Raw genomic sequence first — 19,234 nt, forward strand, 5'->3', positions numbered from 1 at the left:
GGGAGGTGGTATTTGTGTGTGTGTGTGTGTGTGTGTGTTGGGGTGGGGATGTATCCCAGTGTCAGAGATCATAATTCCAATCGTTGCATGGAATAGTAATTGATATTTGCAAACCCTGTATCTGTGTAAGCTTTTCGATTTTAATACAGAACAGGAAAACCCCCACAGAGTAAAAAAAAATATTCTCCATATTTTTGGGTTTTTTAAGTAAAGGGTGTTTTTGTTTTTAAAACAATCCATGTTTGATTTAACTTTACTTGTGTAGATATGAAAAAATATTCTATACTTGACTGTGCCAACGGTTTATAACAAATAAACACACAAAAAAACACGCCTAACATGGAGTGTGTGTATTTATTATTTGATTATTTGCTCATCCATTCATTTGTCTTACAAAAGACATATTGTCTATTCAACATTAAGTACTACCATACTGTTCAACTAAATGTATATGTGTTTTTTAACCCATACGTCATTTTTTAGGTCAACATCTATGATGCCAAATTACAAAAACACACATCTTAAATCGAGGAAAACTTAATGTCAGTTCAAGTCAGGTTGGAGACTTCAGCAGAGCCTCAGCGCTCCGTCACTCTTGAGGAGACGGCGTGACACTTGGCACACTGGCTGCCTCTGCATGGGATGGGAAGCCCAGGATGTCCCTCGTAAATGTCTCTACAGCTATCTCGTTTGGGATAGCATGCTCCAGCAAATATTCTGAACACACACACACACACACACACACACACATACATACACACACATGCAAGGTCAAAAGGTGATGTGCATACTGACGCATCTGAATATCTCCAAATGTTTAAGTAACTAATTAAATTTACATGTCACTGCAAAGAAGAAGAACTATGTCTTTTTCCTTGTTGGTGCACTCTTTTGTAATTTCAAATTAAAAGAATGTTGTTCAAACTTTGTCCACTAGTCCTTTTAGAATTGCATGGAAAAGATCATCAAGTTACTGTTTCAAAAAAAGTAACTCTTGAGTACATTTAAAACTTTTTACTTTTACTTAAGTACATTTTCTCAGTAGTATGTCCACTTCTGCTTGAGAAAAATATTAACAATGGTGCAGTACTTCCACTTGAGTAACAATTTCTTGTGCAATTTCCATCTGTTATGACTTCATGACTATGAGTTTTTTACATACTGTCATATTCACTGGTGTCATGCTCAGATCCCTCTGCTTCTGCATCAAGGCCTAAAAGTGTGGTAAAACACTCTGCTATCTCGTCTTCGGTCATGCACTCCCCTGTCAAACAATGTAGTGAAATAATGCAACATAAAGACTGTGTCAATTCAAAATTGAACTAAAAGGTTTGTACGTTAAAACAAGACTACAAGACCATAATTATTGCATTAAAAATGCTAAAGCATACCTCTAACCTGAAGAAGCTCCAGCAGCTTGTGTCTCTGCAGCACAGGCTCTCCTGTCTTGTCACTTTCGCAGAGGACATGAAACGCTTGAACGAGTTCATCACTAGAGATGCCGAAGGCTGGCCGGTGGTTGATGTACAGCTTAATAAACTCCTCCAGGTCTATGTTGGTCACATATTTTCCAGTTTCAGCATACTTGCTGAACTTAACCTCATTCTGCATGTCTTCTATCTATTGAAAATAAAATTACAATTTACTCACTAGTGTGATGTACCTCATGATGTACTGTGGCATTATTACAGAACATTAGACTCCAGTCAGTTTTTATGGTCAGATGATGACCAATTCACTGTAGAAGTGCATCTGGAACTTTAGTTATGCACACCATACCTCTTGCTCAGTGGGAAAGAAGCCTAGGGCCCTCATTACAGAAGGCATATCTGTCAATGGAATTTTTGTAGACACCTGTCGTTCTTCCATGGAGTCAATGCCCTGATTGCGTATTTGGCAGTAGTAGAAAACGTCCTCCATTTCCTAAGGCAGACATGGTCAGAATCAAAGGCTTTGCCAACAGAAATGCCTCTGAAATGTTGAGAGCCCACAGCTAAGAGTGCATCTTAACTATCTACCTAAAACGTACACCTTAAAGAACAATGCAACTCAATTGTAATACCTCATATTATTCTTATTGCCTAAGACAACCCAATATGTATTTGTAAGTATGTGCAGCACTTCCCAGAGCTGAGTGGCAAAAGTCTGTGTTGTTATACTGATATGTAACCTGGAACTATTTACCTTACAAGGACTGAAAGTGTAATACAATATTTGTGTTTAACACTAAATAAGCTTAATGTCAGAGTAGTGCTGCCAATAACATTCTTTGCCACAAGATCATTCTATGCACAAAAATAGTCACCTGGTCCACCTTTAGTTAGTGACACTAGCCATGATAAAATAAATAGGCATGTGACAAAACTGATTGCATGTACCTTAAAACAAAGAGGTAAAGTAAAAGAGAAATCAACACAAATTGCTGAAAGAAACAATTGCTTGCTGAGTTGGCCACTAAAATGGTAAACTTGAAACAGAAACTAAACTAAACTCAATTAAACCTTAGAACAAATACTTATGGAAAAAAAATATTACCTAATTTTCCCCATAGGAATCAATAAAGTATTTCTGACTCTGATTGTGAAAAGAAGTAAGAAACTACCTAAACATATTGGAGAAGGCATACATATTATAACCTCAATGGCACCGCTAATTAGGTCATGGAATGAATGCTTCTCAGCTGTGGGAATAATTAATGATTGTTCACTAAAACAGACACACCTGTTCTAAGGAATTGGCTCAGCACAGTTCAACAATGAAACTCTGGTATTTCTACTGACAGTAACAATACAATATGATGGAGGAAGTTTGAACTCACTCTGTAGAACTGCCCCTCTCTTCCTCCCTCTAAAAGAGTGTAGAAGGGCATTAGGTCCTTTCCTCCCAGGGCAGCTGCTGCCTCCAATGCACTGCATTTAAAACAAAGAAAACAACGTAATGCTATTAAGGAGAGAAAACAAGAGTGAATTGCCGATATGTTTGATCTCTGGTTTCTGAGGTTGCAATTAGGCCTATTGACCCTCACTTTCGGTTAATCTCCCATGAAAAGACAGTGCAGTCCGGTCCACCGGCAGTAAAAACAAATCGACCATCGTAGGAGCAGGCCAAAGCAGATACGCCCTTTGGGTGGCAGATCAAAGCACTGGACTTGTAGGGGTTCCCATCAAGGGGCAGAATCTGGAGACCCACCTTGAAGAAAAACAAAACTTTATGATTAGTATTATCGGTAATCACAATCACTGTGTCTTGTTACCAAAGCCTACTAACCCTGAAGAAGACAGTTCTCTGTTAAAATGTGCTTTTTAATAAAACTGCATCAGAGCTGGAGTGTGCTTTGACTCCTTCCTCTCCAGTTGTTACTAAAGCAACAACTGAGTTTCACTGAACTGAAAGTTCCCCTTCAGTTCACTAAATCTGAGCTCTTTTTGACATTCATATTCCATTGGAAAGGAGAATTTTGATTTAAATACACATACTTTAAATTAAATGCATTCATGTGCTCACATTTCCTTCTGACCTAACTTACAGAGGTTTTCTGGCTGAGGATGACATCTGATAGTTTATCACATGAATTGATTTCTGATTACAATTCAAATTTTATAAAATGAATAAATTCATAAGTTCTCAGCTGTGCCATTATCATGCAATTATATAACAAATAGGATACTTCAGACACTGAGGATCAACTTACCATTTACCAGTAATAAATTCAAGTACCAACCTTGTCTTTTGTGATGTACGCCAGGTAGAATGAGCTTGTGTCATGTTCTGTGTACTTGGGAAGAACCACTATTTTCTCAACTGGAGAGCCATATGTTGGGCCAAGGATAGTCTTTCTGTAGTAGAAAAATGAGTGGCATATTTTTCCCTTGGTATTTACAGCAACAATAATCAGAGAACTGCATTTCTCAAAAATTCTGTTTTGGCTATAGCACTTCACAGACCTGCACATTTTGGTAGTGCTGTTGAAAAGCTTCATCTTGTATTGGTCTGAGGCCGTGAGAAGAAAGTGCTCAGTGGTGAAGCGTGGATACCAAGTCATGGAAGTGGGCACAGCACTTTGTTCAATGCGCTCTGAGCTTAAGATTAGGAGCCGGTTTTCATCACTGTTGTGCAGATCATACTCCACCTATTATGCAGTCCCACACATGCACAGATTCATAAACGTTGGATTAACTGTGTCAGCATAAAGAACAAAGACATCCTACTGATTTGATAAGGTAGACTCACCAGTCTGCGGTCCATTCCCAGCGAAAGCAGTCTAGGTTGGGTGCTGTCCAGGTGCACCCCAAATAGAAGGTCTTTGATGGGCTTGTAGTGGGAGCGGTACCTGCCCAGAACCTTCCAACGAGCCAGCCCATTATCCGTCTGCAAGCGGAACACTGTCACTGCTTTTCCAGCATCCTACCAGAAGCAGGCAAATACAAAAAAATAGATACTTAATGTTATGAAAACTTACAAACATAGCTGTAGGGCTATAGTCTTTCCATCTATAATGATCACAGCAACCCTTTCTCTAAGTCCTGTGTAAAGCCCAATGCTCAGCTCTGGGCACAGTCTGGGCTCAGTCTCAATTTCAAGTTTATTGATTACTGTCGTACCTCTATGGTCCATACACCTTTTTTGGTTAACACTTTAGTTTTGAACCATATTCTAAATTATGTTAGAAGACAGATAGATAGATAGATAGATGGATAGATGGATAGATCGATTTTATTGATCCCAAAGGAAATTCAGGTGATGAACAACAAAGAACTGATTAAAAAAAAAAAAAGCTTTAATCACCGCAGTGGCAAGATACTTGGAGTCTAAGGAGAAAGTGATGTGATGGATGCTGTCTTCGGTGTGACTGAAACACTCTTCAGAATCACTTTGTAAAGTACAAGGATCCAGTATGTGGACAGCTCCACTGCCAAAGCCAACAGCCATGTATAATCCTGTTGAGAGACATAAACATGGCTCTTGAATGAAATAATGAATATAAAAGGTAAATCCTGCAGCAGGGTGCCACCTGCTATGTGCAACAGCATTTGTTTGTTGTAACCACAAATATGAACAGAAGTGTTATGGTGGGTCACCTTGAGGGTCAAAGGCGATGCACTGAATATGCCTCTCAGTCTCAAACACCCTGCTGACGATGGTCAGTTTGCTGTTATAGTCCCACAACTTTAAAATGCCACTGTGACTCCCCATGGCAACAAGAGGCTGTCTGGGATGGCAGGCCACTGCATGCAGAGGCTCGTAGTGCTCACGTAACAGGATTTGAGGCACGCCACTCTCTGCATTCACATGTACTACTGTTGAGCTGAGTGTTGACACTACAAAGTTCCTGCAGGAAGAGGGACGGGTCAGATTGGTAACAGCATTTTTTTTGGTGTTTTGATGTGTGTTACAACTGAGAGTGGAGACATGACATGCCCTGTTTCTTATACCTGACAATGAATGGTTTGACCTCCAGAGTGCAATCCTCTGGATATGCCTGTGTGCATCTGGGTGTACACTCTTTGGAAAAGGAGATGGACACAATAGAATCCAGGCCAAATTCACTGTACCAGCCGAGGAGCATGAAGTTTTCATCATAAAACTTTATATGGCCCAGGGTGTCACCTGTTACAATACAGCTGTAAAATCCAAGAACACACAAGCAAAAATTATAAACCAATAATAAAAGCTAGATATACTGTATTATGCAATAGTGATGGATATTTCTGGCTCTGAACACCTGTCAGTTGTGGTGAGTACAGTGATGGAGTGTTCCTGGAGGGGGATGAGCTTGATGGCCTTTCTGGTGAAGCTTTGGCTTGCAGCACAGCCTTTCATTATATCCCACAGCACAAGGTTGCCTGCCTGAGTGGCTGTTAGGGCCTGAAACTCCTTCCAGTGAAACACTGACTGGCTGAATAACCCCACCACCTTGTTGAAAGTCTGACAAACATCAAGATAGACACCAGTAAGGGGTGCAATGCTTGGTGGGCTGATGGAAAAGTGAAATCTAGTCATCAAATTACTGACTATCATACAAGACAAAACCATGTCTGTAAATTCAGTGACATCTTCAAGCATCTTTTGATGAACATCTCTACCTTATTGTCAAGCTCAGGAGCAAAGCATTCCAAACTTTCCTGGGTCTGAAAATAGAATAGGTGATTACTGCAATCCATAAAAACACTTAACAACTGTATTAGGCATTCCAACCAAGGATGGGGAACAGTGATTCTTACCGTTTTGTAAAACAACACTTGGCTATCACTGCTGGTGAGCAGCTGAGAGCTATCACTTGGACTGAAAATTATGTAATTCTGAAAAAGAATCAAATCAGAAAATTTTATTTCATGGGTGTCATACATTAACATAAAGAATAAAGGTTAAAGAAAAAAAAAAAAAAAAGATAAAAAGATGACTTACTTGTAAACCATGCTTAGAATTGAGTTCAGTATACCACAAAGGTTTTTCTGCTTCACTTGTCCAATCCCATATACATAGGCACTGTGAAAACATCAGCATGGTGAATGAAAAAGCGACCAACAGTGGACAGTTAGTAAGTTGAACAGTAAGTTGAATATGAACAAAGTCCTTAAAGAGAGCCAAGATGATATTTTGCAATGCCATCAAGTTGACACTTTCTGGAACTGTCCTATTCAAAATGAAATAAACTGTGTTGTCAAAAAATGTTTGCTGATGCTTTGACACTCAAAAGAGTTTAATTTCATGGAGGTACAACCAAATCCAGGGTAAAAGCAGCCCCACAATTACCATAAGTACCACTTCAAAAATTACTGTGAGTACTGACAGTATGTTCACAAAGTCTGCCTCCTGTTCATCATCACATCATCACAGATTATAATCTTATCCCCCTTTTTGTTGATTGTTTATGTACACAAATCTAGTCTCAGCTATTCAAGAGCATAATAAACTATTACAATAGTGTCAGTATTTACATTGTTTCAAGTATTTCAATGAGGTTAGACTAGCCATATGGTCACACTCACCTGAACATCTCCAGCCCCAAGAGTTGCGAGGTGTTTGGTGTCCTTTGACAATGCCAAAGCTGTGACGCCCCCCTCAGGATGGCAGTCAAACAGAGTACGCACAGGAATTCTGAAATACATGCCATGTATGAGGTTAAAATCAGGAGCAAAAAAAATGTATATATAAAAACTTTAATGAACTGAATGTTACCCAGTGTAGGCATCCCAGATCATAACCAGGCTGTCCTGCCCCATGTCTGCTGTTACAAGCCAGCGTCTATCTTCACTCACACACAAACAAGAGATGGGGCTGCTATGGCCCTGTGGAGAATGATTTTTGTTAGTGTACACTACTTAGAATCAACACTACCACGAAAACATTATGACAATAAAATGCTATTCACAACTGCCCCGAAGATCCATAGTACTTACTTTAACAGGAGAAGCCTGTATTTCATCTCCTATATGCAGATTCCTCTGTTTAGCCAGAGAAAAATTAAATCTGAAAGTGCTTTTTACCTGAAGTAAGTGCTGGGAGTTTGAGGTATGATTGTATATGACCCCAACATTGCTGCCAGCATACAGGGTCATTAGCTGATCATGGTCTTGCAGACTGAAGACAGGAAGAGTGTGATTTATCCCAAAGGCCCATTCCAGTGTCTGAATGATAGACAAGTTCATTCACAAATCATGGTAACCAAAGGAAAACAGAGTATGTGGTCACTGTTTGAAAGGTGAGGCTGAGACAGATATGCTGAGACGGAGCTACTGTTATTGCATAGTGTCCAAATATTCGAACAAGTTGTTCTTTGACGCTTTGGCAAAATTGTTCTTGTAATATTCATACCAATAAAGCTTTTGAATTGAAAACTGAATTGAACAAATGCACACTTGTGTTTCAAGCCAGCAAAACGACAAATATAACTTGTAGTAAATTTTGTAATTTTGTCTGAGTTTTTCCTAAACCTCTGTACACTGAAAACATGAAAGAAATGGCTAGCTCAGTTTTCACACATTTACATTAATTTAAAGTAAACTGACAACAATGACAATACATTTTTGATAATTACCAGTGCGTGTGCTTTAGCACGGGGCATCCTCTTTTTCTGCTGAAGTGTCTCTGTGGTTGCGCTGTAGACTTCAGAGGCAGGTGAGTCCCTGGTCATCTTGGGTCGAACGGTCTCCGTTCCCCTGATCCTACCTCCAACACTCTTCTCTCTCTTCTCACTGCTCTCCTCCTCCTCCTCCTCTCTTTCACTGAACTCCTCTTCATCACTGCCAGGACGCCTGCCCTCCACACTGCCGGCGTCTTGTTGCTCTTCCTCTTGATGATTCGTAACAGGGCCATGTTTCTCGGCTCCATCATTTGACATGATAGCTGACGACAGTTCACGTTTTATGTTACGAGAAACAGCGTGTAGGCTATTCACCTTTCAGTGATGGAGCAGCTGACTTCTAACTAAGGTTACTTCGACTGGTAGTCACCTGTCGCTAATCGCTATCACTTCACAGCTGGCTAACGCTAACCAGGAACAGCGATCTAGCTCAGATAAAAACTCGTGCCAACACAAAGGATAACAGTTTCAAATCTTAAATAAACAATTTCCAAGGTCCGGTGTTGTTTTAAAGAGTTACCAATGTAACATTACTCTGTAGTAAGCATAAACACCCACAAAGCGCTGTCTCCACAGCCGTCTTTTGGATAGCGTCCTGTTGCCTAGTTACCGTTGCTAGGCACACGGGAGGAGGAGCCCAGAGCCGTTGAAACGATGCTGGACGAGCAAGAGTAGAGCAAATTATTATTATTATCATTGTTGTTGTTGTTGTTGTTATTATTATTATTATTATTAGTAGTAGTAGTAGTAGTATTGTTGTTGTTGTTGTTGTTATTTTCAAAGTAAAGTCCTTATCGACGAACATAAGTTAGATGTGCGAAAGAAATGGAATAAATGTTGAAGGTATTCATGTTAAAATGAACTGGTGTCCCATCACACCATCTTCTCACAGCCATACAGCCTTGCCATAGGATACTGTTTCAAAAGGAACCCAGTGCCATACTAATGCACTTTGTGCGGTGTCGTAGCAGCGCAATTTAAGATCAATTTTTTGTGTTACATTTTCCGCATTCATCATGGGGGCACCTGCCAGCAGAGATGAAAGAAAAGGGCATGCTAAGTATTTATTCATTACTTCAGATTTGAATGAAGGATTTTTGTGGAAAAATCACAGAAGAACACAAAGAATATCAATTAACCTTGATTTGCGGGAGCATGGTTACCATCTAAACAGGACCCAATGAAAAACCATGTCAGCATCCCATCACTAGCTCACTATCGCCATCCAGTACTGCGGTGGGAATGTGTACTACAACTTATAAATCCACACCTAAAATATCTGGAGCATTCAACACTAGATATTACAAATAATAAGATATTATTCAGAATGAGAATCAGAAATACTTTATTGATCCCCGAGAATTTTAAGAAAATAGAAAGAAATACGAAATATAAAAATATGTGCTTTACAAATTTTAAAATGTATGTGCATTATGTATAAGCTGTATCAAAAGCATGTGCATTATGTGCATTGAGTCGAAATATGTGCATTAATCCAACAAAATATTACAACAACAAACACAGAAATAAGAAAATGAGCATATGTAAAATGAAGTATAGCCTACCATACACCTTATATATACAGGGATATTGCATTGTTGGAGTGTTGTAAAGTCCTACAGGTGTAAATTTTTGCACAGTTAAAAGGTTAAATCAACAGTTTAAATAGTATACAGTTATGCAGTCCTCACCCCCAGTCTACACAAAACACATGATAAAAACTAAATTAAAACTAAAAAGCAACCAGTCAAATTACTTTCAGGTAACGTGGCCTACTTGCCAGAGAGCAGCTATTTATCGAGAGTAGAGGCACTCTAATCGAGAGTATGTATTTTTGTGGAGAATTAAAATAAATAAATAAATAAATAAATGTATACTTTTTTCTCCTTCAGCCACACGCAATGAGCAATTTCGAGAGGTATACAGTTTTTCAGGCAATTTGCATAAATATTAGTTTCACTGATAAAACCTATGACGCATCCTCATATGAATGATTTTGTCATAAATAATTAGGGTACTTTGAAAGACAAAAAGATTAAGCAAACGTCTTGAAAAAAAATCTTCCGAGTTAATAAATACAATTTGAATTTTGGTCAAATCTGCAACCAAATATGATGACTTTGGCACACATTTTCAACATCTGACATTGGGGACAGACGTGCTTACATGTCAACTTCCGGTCATCAACAGAGATAAGCTTACAGCCAAAGTTAGGAGCGTTTAAAAAAACACAACATTTCAACAAAATTAATCTGGTAGCATGAAACCATGGACTGATCCAGTTGAATCCAACATCTGCTTGACTTGCTTCGCAGAAACCACCTTTCTCAAAAAAAAAAAAAAAAAAAAAAAAAAAATGCAGAGGTGTTGTTCCTGTGAAGTTTTTCCGGGTTCAGAAAAAGCAGCTGACCGTGCGGCTGCGACGTTTCGTTTTACGGAAGCCTCTTAAACCTTTCCTGTATATGTATGGAGGCTCTGTTTTACCTCAAAACGACAGCAGAGTCTTTCACTTAACTGGGTCTCAAGGATTTGGGTCACCAACTCACAGCTCCGGTATTTCCGAGGAGTGTGAGCACGGTTAAACGCGGAAAAGTGAGAGAGTACTCCGAGAAGAAAGCAACTGTTTCGGGATGTGTTCACCCAGGACGGACCGGTGAGGAGTCTGCCACGGCGGGGTTTATCCACACGAAAAGGAGGGTTTTGTTCGTGTAACGTTAGCTAACCCTCACATAAATTATCATGTACGATAGGCAGAAGTTAAACATCACTCTTTACGCTAAATATGTCGTCGTTAACTTGCTTAACTTGCTAATGTTAGCTAACAGCGGAGGTATCGTCGGTGCCCTAAATCCGCTCAGCTGACTGTCAGCCACCTTGTAGCGCGGAAGCATTAAAACCCAGCGGACTTACCGCTGCTTTTTCTCGTTTAAACCGATCAAATAGTGCCGGCACTGTTTCAGCTGGAGATACCATTGCTGGCATAACAGTTTGGTTGGTGTAAAGTTATGTATAAAATCAGAGGTTAACTACCTGCTGTGGTTTACGTAGCCTGAAACACAGGGCAAACCCATTTCCCTCTGACCTATTTTCAGCTTGCGGTCATGGATGTTCTGTAAATTATCAAGTGGATTTCTTAAGAAAGCCTCTACTCTTCTTATCTAATTTAGTGTTGTGTTCAATATTCAACAGGTGGCAGTAACAGGAGAAACACAGAGAGAAAGAGAGAGAGAGAGAGCTCTACAATGTGGACAGATAAGCAAAGAGGAATAAGAGTGTCTCAGGAGGAGCTCCTCTGCAAGAATGCCTGTGGATATTATGGGAACCCAGCATGGCAGGGCTTTTGCTCCAAGTGCTGGAGGGAGAGAAACCGCACCCCTGGAGCCGAGAGGCAGGACATCAGGTAAAGGAGGACCATTTATTAAAGTCATTTTGACTCAAAGGAGCATTTACATTTTGCCATCTTTGTGGCCATGGTAACTAACTACCAGGGAAACACATTGTGGTGTCTGTGTGAACAGAACAACAGAAGAACAGTAAGTGACAGAAATACCATACTTACACCACAGGTTCCCCCTGTAGGTTGTCAGTATTAGATTTGGACCATATTGCTGCATACATTTGCATGCTAATGAGACACTAGTATAGCTTCTTTAATATGGGTTCATTTTTAATACTGTCTGTGAGTCCTGTTAAGTATTTTGACATAGAAATAATTGCCAGTTAATGCATTAATTAGCCAAAATACTCTTGATGAGTTTTGCTTTGCAGCAAAACTCATCATGTTTAATATATCATGATGATTGTGGCAGGACAATAGGCTGTGTTGTTAAAGCTGGGTTGATTTTTTTTAATTTTTTTTTTTTTGCCTGATGTTGTCATTCTCTGTAGCCCAAGCAATGATGGGACTCCTCTCACCTTCTCCAAATTTGAGGAGAAGAAAAATATGGAGAAGGGGCGTCGAATTAACACCATGAGGAGACTGTTTTTAGGTGGCCCATCACCTCCGAAACGTCAAGGTAGTTTGCTTTGCTTTCTCTACAGATGCATGTAATCTTTGTGCGATATGTTGCTCACAGCGGCCGAATGGAAGTGGTTATTTTTGTCACATCATCTTTTGGGTTTGATCTGGGTTTGATGAGTGTGCTGACAGAATTCCTTCATTAACTGCTTTACCACAGCTGAAGCAAAAAATGAGCCTCTTTATGAATAATATTGAGGTTTTTTTCCACCTCTTTTGTAGTGTAAAAATGCAACACTTCAATACCAACTGCCCAAGCAGAAGCCCATGATTATCTCATGATCCTGTAACAGGTTTATGATAATAGTGACATCAGCAACTTTCAGAATATGCCTGTCCTTAATAATGACACCTGCAGTCACTGGTGTATTGGAGGGGTAACAGGATAGCTGTCTTAGGTCAGCCAGTGGAAGAGGCGTGTTAGTCAATCATTTCCCGACTCAAAAACACCCTGTAAGGATGGCACTTGAAAAAAAAACTGCAATCTTTAGTATAAAACACAATTCCAAATTAAAATGTGAGATATTTACTACCTAAAATATGGGGATGTTAAAAGTGCATGAATAATTGCCAAATTAAAGTGGATTTTTCTTACCCTTTTAGCTCTACATCAAACTAACATGGAGCTGATATAGGTCAGAGCAAATGATTTGAGATCACTGAGCTCTGTAGGGATCTGTTTTTTCCACTGCAACAATTTACGATTGTTTCCATGGCCTCAGAGTTTTTTGTGTGGTCTTCTGGTGGTGTAAATGTTCATCTGATGGCCTAAATTTGTAACTGAAAACAGGAGGCATCTGCTCAGCACATGATATCCATTGAGCTAATGTCATGAAGCACGATCATGCCGTCGGCTGGCTGACTGACGGACTCAGAGATGCAATTTGCGTTTTAATGTAGAATTAAAGAATGTGTAGACTCCTGCATGGTCTGGTCTGTAGGGATTCATTTTGTAAAGTAAAAAGAGTAAATATATATTCAATATTTCACTATTTTACCAAATCCAGTGATAGGCATAACTGTTGCAACAGAAGGTGTAATCCTGCAACCACAGACTGAGACCTTATGGCAGCTATTTTTACTGAGTTTTTTACTTCCCATACTTATTTTGATTAACTGTTAATTTTTATGTCTCTAGAGTCTTCTGAGAGTCACACGAATGCCCTAAAAGCCTATCAGGGCCTTGAGCCTGGGGACTTTACTGGTTTCCTAAAACTGCTTCGGAGCCCTTCCTCCCAACGCTTGCAATCCCGCTGTACAGCATTCCTCAATACTATGGAGGCTTACCATGTAATTTTCTGTTCAATATTTTCCTCCTTTACCATAATTAAGATTTTAATTCCACTACTTTGTAATTTTCACACATTTGCTTTGATTTTTTTTAGAGCTGTTGTGACTGTAGATTGTCATCATTTTACAGAACCTACCAGTGCAGAAGCAGTCTGATCTTGTGCAAGATTTCTACCAGAATACTGCTGAACATTTTAGCAGTGAGTATAGTCCAGTTCATCAGTCCTGTGGCAGACAGCCGTTCACTCTGCAAACATGAAGATATCGAAATATTTCTTAACATATTTATTTGGATTTTCAGGTTTTTCTGAGGCTCAAGTCTCTCAGATAATGGAGCACATAGAGAAATTAACTATGACACGTTTGCACAAATGGGTTTTCTGCCACGATAGCTGTGATGATGAACAGAAGGACCTGACACTGCAGAGGAGGATTAGGTAACTTTAAATGAACTGACTGTCATTTTCTCTGAAACCGTTTTGGTACTGTTTGAACCATTTTTCAAATCTAAATCACCCCCCGAAAGCCAGTCTGACTGATGTCTTCCAAACTGTGCAGGTCCTTTAACTGGGTCACTCCACAGATGCTGAATGTACCATTTCCTGACAAAGAGACGGCAGTCACAGGTGACCCCTTTCTGCCTGCTATAACAGGTAATCCACTAACTCAGTACCTACATTATTACAAGGCTCTTTTCTCATTGTGTGATGTAATGACTGTCATGTATGCTGTAAATGTCTATTCTGAAGCATTTCATGTTCCATATTTGTTCTACCCTTTGTTTTAACAGCCATAATTGAGATGGATGCCAAACGAGCACCTCAGGACAAGCTCGCCTGTGTGACCAAATGCAGTCAGCATGTGTTCGAAGCCCTCTCCACCTCAAGCAGCGAGCCGGCTAATGCTGACGACTTCCTGTCCGGCCTGATTTATGTGGTGCTTAAGGCCAACCCGCCTCGACTCCACTCAAACATGCAATATGTGATTCGCTTCGGTCTCCCTCACAGCCTGATGGCGGGAGAGAGTGGCTACTACTTCACTAATTTGGTTAGTTTAATTCATGTGTAATGAAACTCTGGTCCAGCATACACCAGTGTAGTCTTTAAGAGGTCTGTATGTTACTCATCTCCATGTCTGTCCTGTATTTTAGTCTTGTGCTGTGGCCTTCATTGAAAAGCTGGACGGACCAGCACTCAACCTCAGTCCAGAGGAGTTTGAGAGCTATATGCTGCGTCGACGTGCTCCCTCTGGGACCAGGGCAAAGGAGAGAGTGCAGATCGCCAGTGACACACAGCACTTAATAGAAGAGCTAAAAGGCAGACAGGAAAAGCTGGTTGATGGAATGAATGCTCTCAAGTTGCAGCTAGACGAGTGGGTGCAGGCCGTGCAGATGCAGGTGAACGAGGCTACGGCCCAGTCTGACCTGGTACTGAAGGAGATGACAGCACAGAGCGAGCTGTCGCAAAGATGCTCACCCCCGGCTCACGATGCCGCGCTGAAGGAGGATGATGACATCAAAGAGCAGACAGTGCTGGTGCTCATGGATCAAGATGCCTGTCAAAGAGACACAGACTGTTAGACATAATTAGAGTCTAAAAAAACACTCATTTGCTTGATCTGGTACTGGTTACTTTTAATTCTCAATGGTAATTTAAGTAGGTTGCAGTTAGATGTAATTCAGAGAAGGTACCAAACACAAATGTCTACTCTAATGCCAAATTTCCAGAGCGACCACAGTAAGGTGTTCATGTCCTACAGCTGTTAAACATGAAGGAAAACTAAGCTTTGCATTTTGTGTTACAGGATATGGATAGCCTATGACTTTTTTTAAATGACCTTGTTAGAGCTCACGGGCACCGGGTTTCACACAGTGCTCAAACAGGAAGACCACGGAAATCCCCTGTGACTAAAAAGACAAGCTAATCCCAGATCTGAACTTTATTGAAAACACTAGATGCACACAATTTGTTGCTGTAAGAGGAAGTTGCACTTGTATGTCATCTCAGGAAAATTGTACGTTCCAGTTTTGTTTAGAGGCTATTTGCTGCCGGTTTGTTATGAATGGTAATAAGTCAATATGTCAAAAGTAAGATGCTCAGAAGTTATGTGGAAGCATTCAGGTCACACAGCACTTACCAGGATTATCATCCAACTCTTAGTTTATTTTCTCATTCACTTTTTTTGATAATATGTACCAATGTGCCTAAATATAGACAACTGTGAAACTTAATAAATATGCTAGAAGAAAAATCCGTTAAATGTCAGATGATCAACTCGAACACCTGCAAGTCAGAGGCCTCCCTCGAGGCAGGTTTCAGCGGTGTGTGACTGTAAATAACCTGTCGCCTTCAGTACTTGTACAAAGTTGAAAAGACTAACAAAGAAAATTTATAATGTATTTACATAATGTTATATAATTTTAACTAGATCAGATAAATAGCAACAAAATATTTTGAAGATTGACCTTTGTAGAGGCATTGTTTACAGATGAGAAGTTTCTGATGACCATGAAGGATTTTGTTACCATCAATGATTCTGTCAAATATTAAAGTAAAATAATTATTATAAACATATTAATACTGTCAATGTCGTGTTTTTCAATGTCATTAATTGAGGGGTAGTTCTTGTGGGACAGTAAAGTGGACCTTTCAGTTAAAGGCTGTGGTGAGTGAGAAATGAAGCACTGCTGTCACTTGTTAGTCATTTTCATAGACAAATATGGCCAGAGACTTGGGTTGGGTTTTCAAAAGACAGTATAGACCTCAGTCAAATAAATTAATAAAAAATACCTTGAAAAAAAAAAAAAAAAATCACAGTTCATATGCATGCTTGGTCATATACAATGAGAACACTCAATGTCATCAACACTGAAAGTAAAACGTGTTAGCTCACTATTGAAAACAGGCAACACAGTAGAATAAGGCACAGGCCTATAACAAAATAAAATCAAATAAATAAACAAAAATTGATTAAAAAGACACCCGTATTTTTTTACTCTTTGAGTGAATTCATATCAAGTATGGGAACTATACTTATTAAATTTTTTTATTATAAGAGTTGCTGTAAATATACTTAAGTAAAAAAAAAAAAAAAAAAGGTAAATTACAGTGAACAACAAATAACAATGTAGGGAAAATAAGATTTAAAAAACTGCTACCTGTTTCAAATAATGTAATAGTTTTCGCCACTGTGAGTTTTAATTTGAAATGTTCAAAAGACACCTGCCGTCCCATCCACTTTTCTTCCTGTATTGACCAGGAGCGCTACGTTCGCTAGACGTTGTTTGGACCTTCGCGGCTCTCGTAGTTCAGTGGACCGTACACACACACAACTGCTGCCATGAAGATGACAGAGGAAAACAATGCCACAAACTCGGAAATAACAATGGATGATGTCAAAAACCTCATAAAGAAGAAGGACGAAATTGAAGAGCAGATCAAAGCGTATTACGACGTCTTGGAAGATGTAAGTCGGTCAAATATGAAACATTAACGTTATGAAACTGAGAGTAACGGCTAGCTGTGACAAGCGCTCAGCTAGCATGTTAATTGAAGTGCATATCGCTGGCGTTACACACACAGTGGTTGTGTGTTTTTGTGCGTAAACATGTGTCCCTCTCCTTACAGCAAGGCGTGGGAGCTGAGGAGCCCCTGGTGGACGAGGAGGGCTACCCTCGGGCAGATGTGAACCTGTACCAGATCAGGACAGCAAGACACAACATTTCCTGTAAGGACTGTTTAACGTTTCAGATGTCTGTTTTTGATAATGTGGGGTGAGTTTGCTATACGGGCTCGCTCTTGGTTTCCTGGAGTTATTCGGACACTGAATTGATTTGTGCCGTATTATTTGGCACATATGTGTTTGGGTCTACAGCAAAAACCAGATTATGCATTTTTATTGTCTTTGGATTTTTCTCGCAGGATGGTGCAACCACTGCTGTGTGAATGTAACGTTAAACACTCTCACTGAAATGGTTGTCATCACTAACTCTGTTTTCGTTTTGAAGAAGCTTAGCAGTTCAGATTGTCACTCTTCATCTTGATTGTGTCAGTGTTTAGATTTGATATTAGTCTGACATCATTTCATACACAGAGAATCAGATTTTCATTGTCAGTTTGTTCAACATGGCAACTAATCACAGGACCAATATCTAAATTTAAGTCAGTCCACCTGGATTTTCATATATTGACCAGTGCCAGTGGCCGTGGAGGGGGATTGTTATTTTTTTTTTACCGCTCAGAGCCACTTGTAACACCTGTGATTTTGTGACCTACTATTTTGATTATCTCTGTTAATGTTTTGAGGCCTACAGAATGACCACAAGGCCATCATGTTGGAGATAGAAGAAGCCTTGCACAAGCTGCATGCCCGAGAGAAAGCCAAGCGTGAGCGGGACGAGGCAGAGGCCCAGGCTGAGGCCATGGAGCATCAGGTCACTCTACCTGCTCCCTTTGCACGAGTGGATGCTGTGACACAAGGCTCCCCTGCAAGCGGAGCTGTGAGTCAGCTAAGATTTTATATAAAATATTTATTTCAGAAACACCATGTTAAACCATGAATTTTTCATTTTCTTTTAAAAGTAGCTGTCCTGTAAGTACAACGTTTCTTTTAAGGGCCTCCGAGTCGGTGATGAAATCTATGAGTTTGGGTCTGTGAACACCGGGAACTTTCAGAGCCTCCAGAATATTGCCTCTGTGGTCCAACACAGTGAAGGGGTAAGGTTTTGGAGTTGATCTGGGCATATTTGTCTTAATAGTGTTTTGAATTCAAGTATAGCATACATTGTACTGTTTTCCTACTCTACAGAAACCATTACGTGTCGCAGTGATCCGAAGTGGCCAGTTAGCGCAGATGAGCCTGACGCCGCAGCGATGGCCAGGGAGAGGTCTGCTGGGGTGAGTCCCACCGACACAGTCACTGTCATGTTTTCAGCCATAGGTTAGTTCTTGTAGTACATGGAAAGTATGTATATGGTTTAAATGCTTGTGAGATGCCTTTCACAAACATTTAAACACGCAAACTCTGACGTCCATCCAGGTTTCAAAGGGTTAAGGTAGTTCCTTCCAGCATTAAATGCAAAGCCAGAGCAACCAATAGGGCAGTTAAAACAGTGACACAGCCAATAATCACACAATTATACTGATGCCCTTGTAACTGCTTTATTTTAATTTGGGATGCATGCTCAAAATGTAAGCAAAGACCTGAATATAGTTTTACATGTTATATTATAGTTTAAACCAACTAGTTGAGCTGTATGTGGTTATGCATCAGGACCATAACACTTTGAACCAATCACAACCAAAGTCTGAATTTCACGATGTTCAACAAAGATGCACCTTCATGTGGGCAATGTTGTGCCAGGTTTCAACTGTTTTTTTTTTGTTTGTTTGTTTGTTTTTCCAAATACATTGTTTAACGGCTTGATTATACAGTTTTGGCTTGCGAAACAATCTTGCATTGAAGCATTGAAATGTACCCATGTTGTTCTGCGTCATTTCTGGGTTATATTACTGTTTATTGTTACTTATTGGTGTAAAAAAAAAAAAAAAAAAAAAAAAAGTTTCCTCTCATCACAATCTTGTCCTTGTTCTCTTTCTCAGATGCAACATTGTGCCCATCCACAGATGATCTTCAAGAAACTGCACAGGATTTAGCTCTAGAGGCAGTTTTCATGATTCTGTGGTACCTCTGGATAGCCAGTTGTTTCTGAGAAATTATTTGATTAGAAATAGTGACACAGAAACTGTCCAAGTTTTTTTTCTCGTCTATTATTCAGAAGCTCTGTTTGATGCTCTGTTCTGACTTTACTCGCTGATGAGAATTGCAAACTTGCCTTTGTCTTG

General features: G+C 39.8%; 3 protein-coding genes across 4 annotated transcripts; 2 read left to right on the top strand and 1 right to left on the bottom strand.

The window, feature by feature from the left end:
• Positions 1-347: 347 nt before the first annotated feature.
• Positions 348-8,157, bottom strand: cfap251 (cilia and flagella associated protein 251). The gene is made up of 20 exons (XM_030060342.1): positions 8,039-8,157; positions 7,488-7,628; positions 7,180-7,289; positions 6,990-7,098; positions 6,406-6,486; positions 6,222-6,299; positions 6,084-6,128; positions 5,723-5,925; positions 5,433-5,621; positions 5,079-5,329; positions 4,786-4,937; positions 4,231-4,404; positions 3,945-4,129; positions 3,722-3,836; positions 3,026-3,189; positions 2,819-2,909; positions 1,780-1,923; positions 1,392-1,620; positions 1,163-1,264; positions 348-717 (listed from the first exon to the last, which is right to left on the bottom strand). Exons 1-20 carry the CDS (start codon positions 8,132-8,134, stop codon positions 590-592), a joined length of 2,787 nt encoding a protein of 928 aa, XP_029916202.1. The 5' UTR covers positions 8,135-8,157; the 3' UTR covers positions 348-589.
• A 2,304-nt stretch (positions 8,158-10,461) lies between these two features.
• On the top strand, positions 10,462-16,199 carry LOC115365132 (rab5 GDP/GTP exchange factor-like). 2 transcript variants are annotated; one of them, XM_030059938.1, is made up of 9 exons: positions 10,462-10,775; positions 11,273-11,483; positions 11,972-12,099; positions 13,240-13,391; positions 13,522-13,591; positions 13,693-13,828; positions 13,950-14,044; positions 14,182-14,438; positions 14,542-16,199. In XM_030059938.1, the coding sequence occupies exons 2-9, from the start codon at positions 11,326-11,328 to the stop codon at positions 14,968-14,970; spliced, it is 1,425 nt and encodes a 474-aa protein (XP_029915798.1). In that variant the 5' UTR covers positions 10,462-10,775; positions 11,273-11,325; the 3' UTR covers positions 14,971-16,199. The 2 variants fall into 2 exon arrangements, with proteins under 2 accessions (XP_029915798.1, XP_029915797.1); XM_030059937.1 differs by having other exon boundaries at positions 10,462-10,736.
• A 460-nt stretch (positions 16,200-16,659) lies between these two features.
• Positions 16,660-19,224, top strand: psmd9 (proteasome 26S subunit, non-ATPase 9). Its single transcript, XM_030059942.1, has 6 exons — positions 16,660-16,856; positions 17,018-17,117; positions 17,696-17,889; positions 18,005-18,106; positions 18,198-18,286; positions 18,992-19,224. The coding sequence occupies exons 1-6, from the start codon at positions 16,731-16,733 to the stop codon at positions 19,017-19,019; spliced, it is 639 nt and encodes a 212-aa protein (XP_029915802.1). The 5' UTR covers positions 16,660-16,730; the 3' UTR covers positions 19,020-19,224.
• Positions 19,225-19,234: the final 10 nt, after the last annotated feature.

The sequence above is a fragment of the Myripristis murdjan genome, chromosome 9 (assembly GCF_902150065.1).
Source record: "Myripristis murdjan chromosome 9, fMyrMur1.1, whole genome shotgun sequence".
Lineage (NCBI taxonomy): Eukaryota > Metazoa > Chordata > Actinopteri > Holocentriformes > Holocentridae > Myripristis > Myripristis murdjan.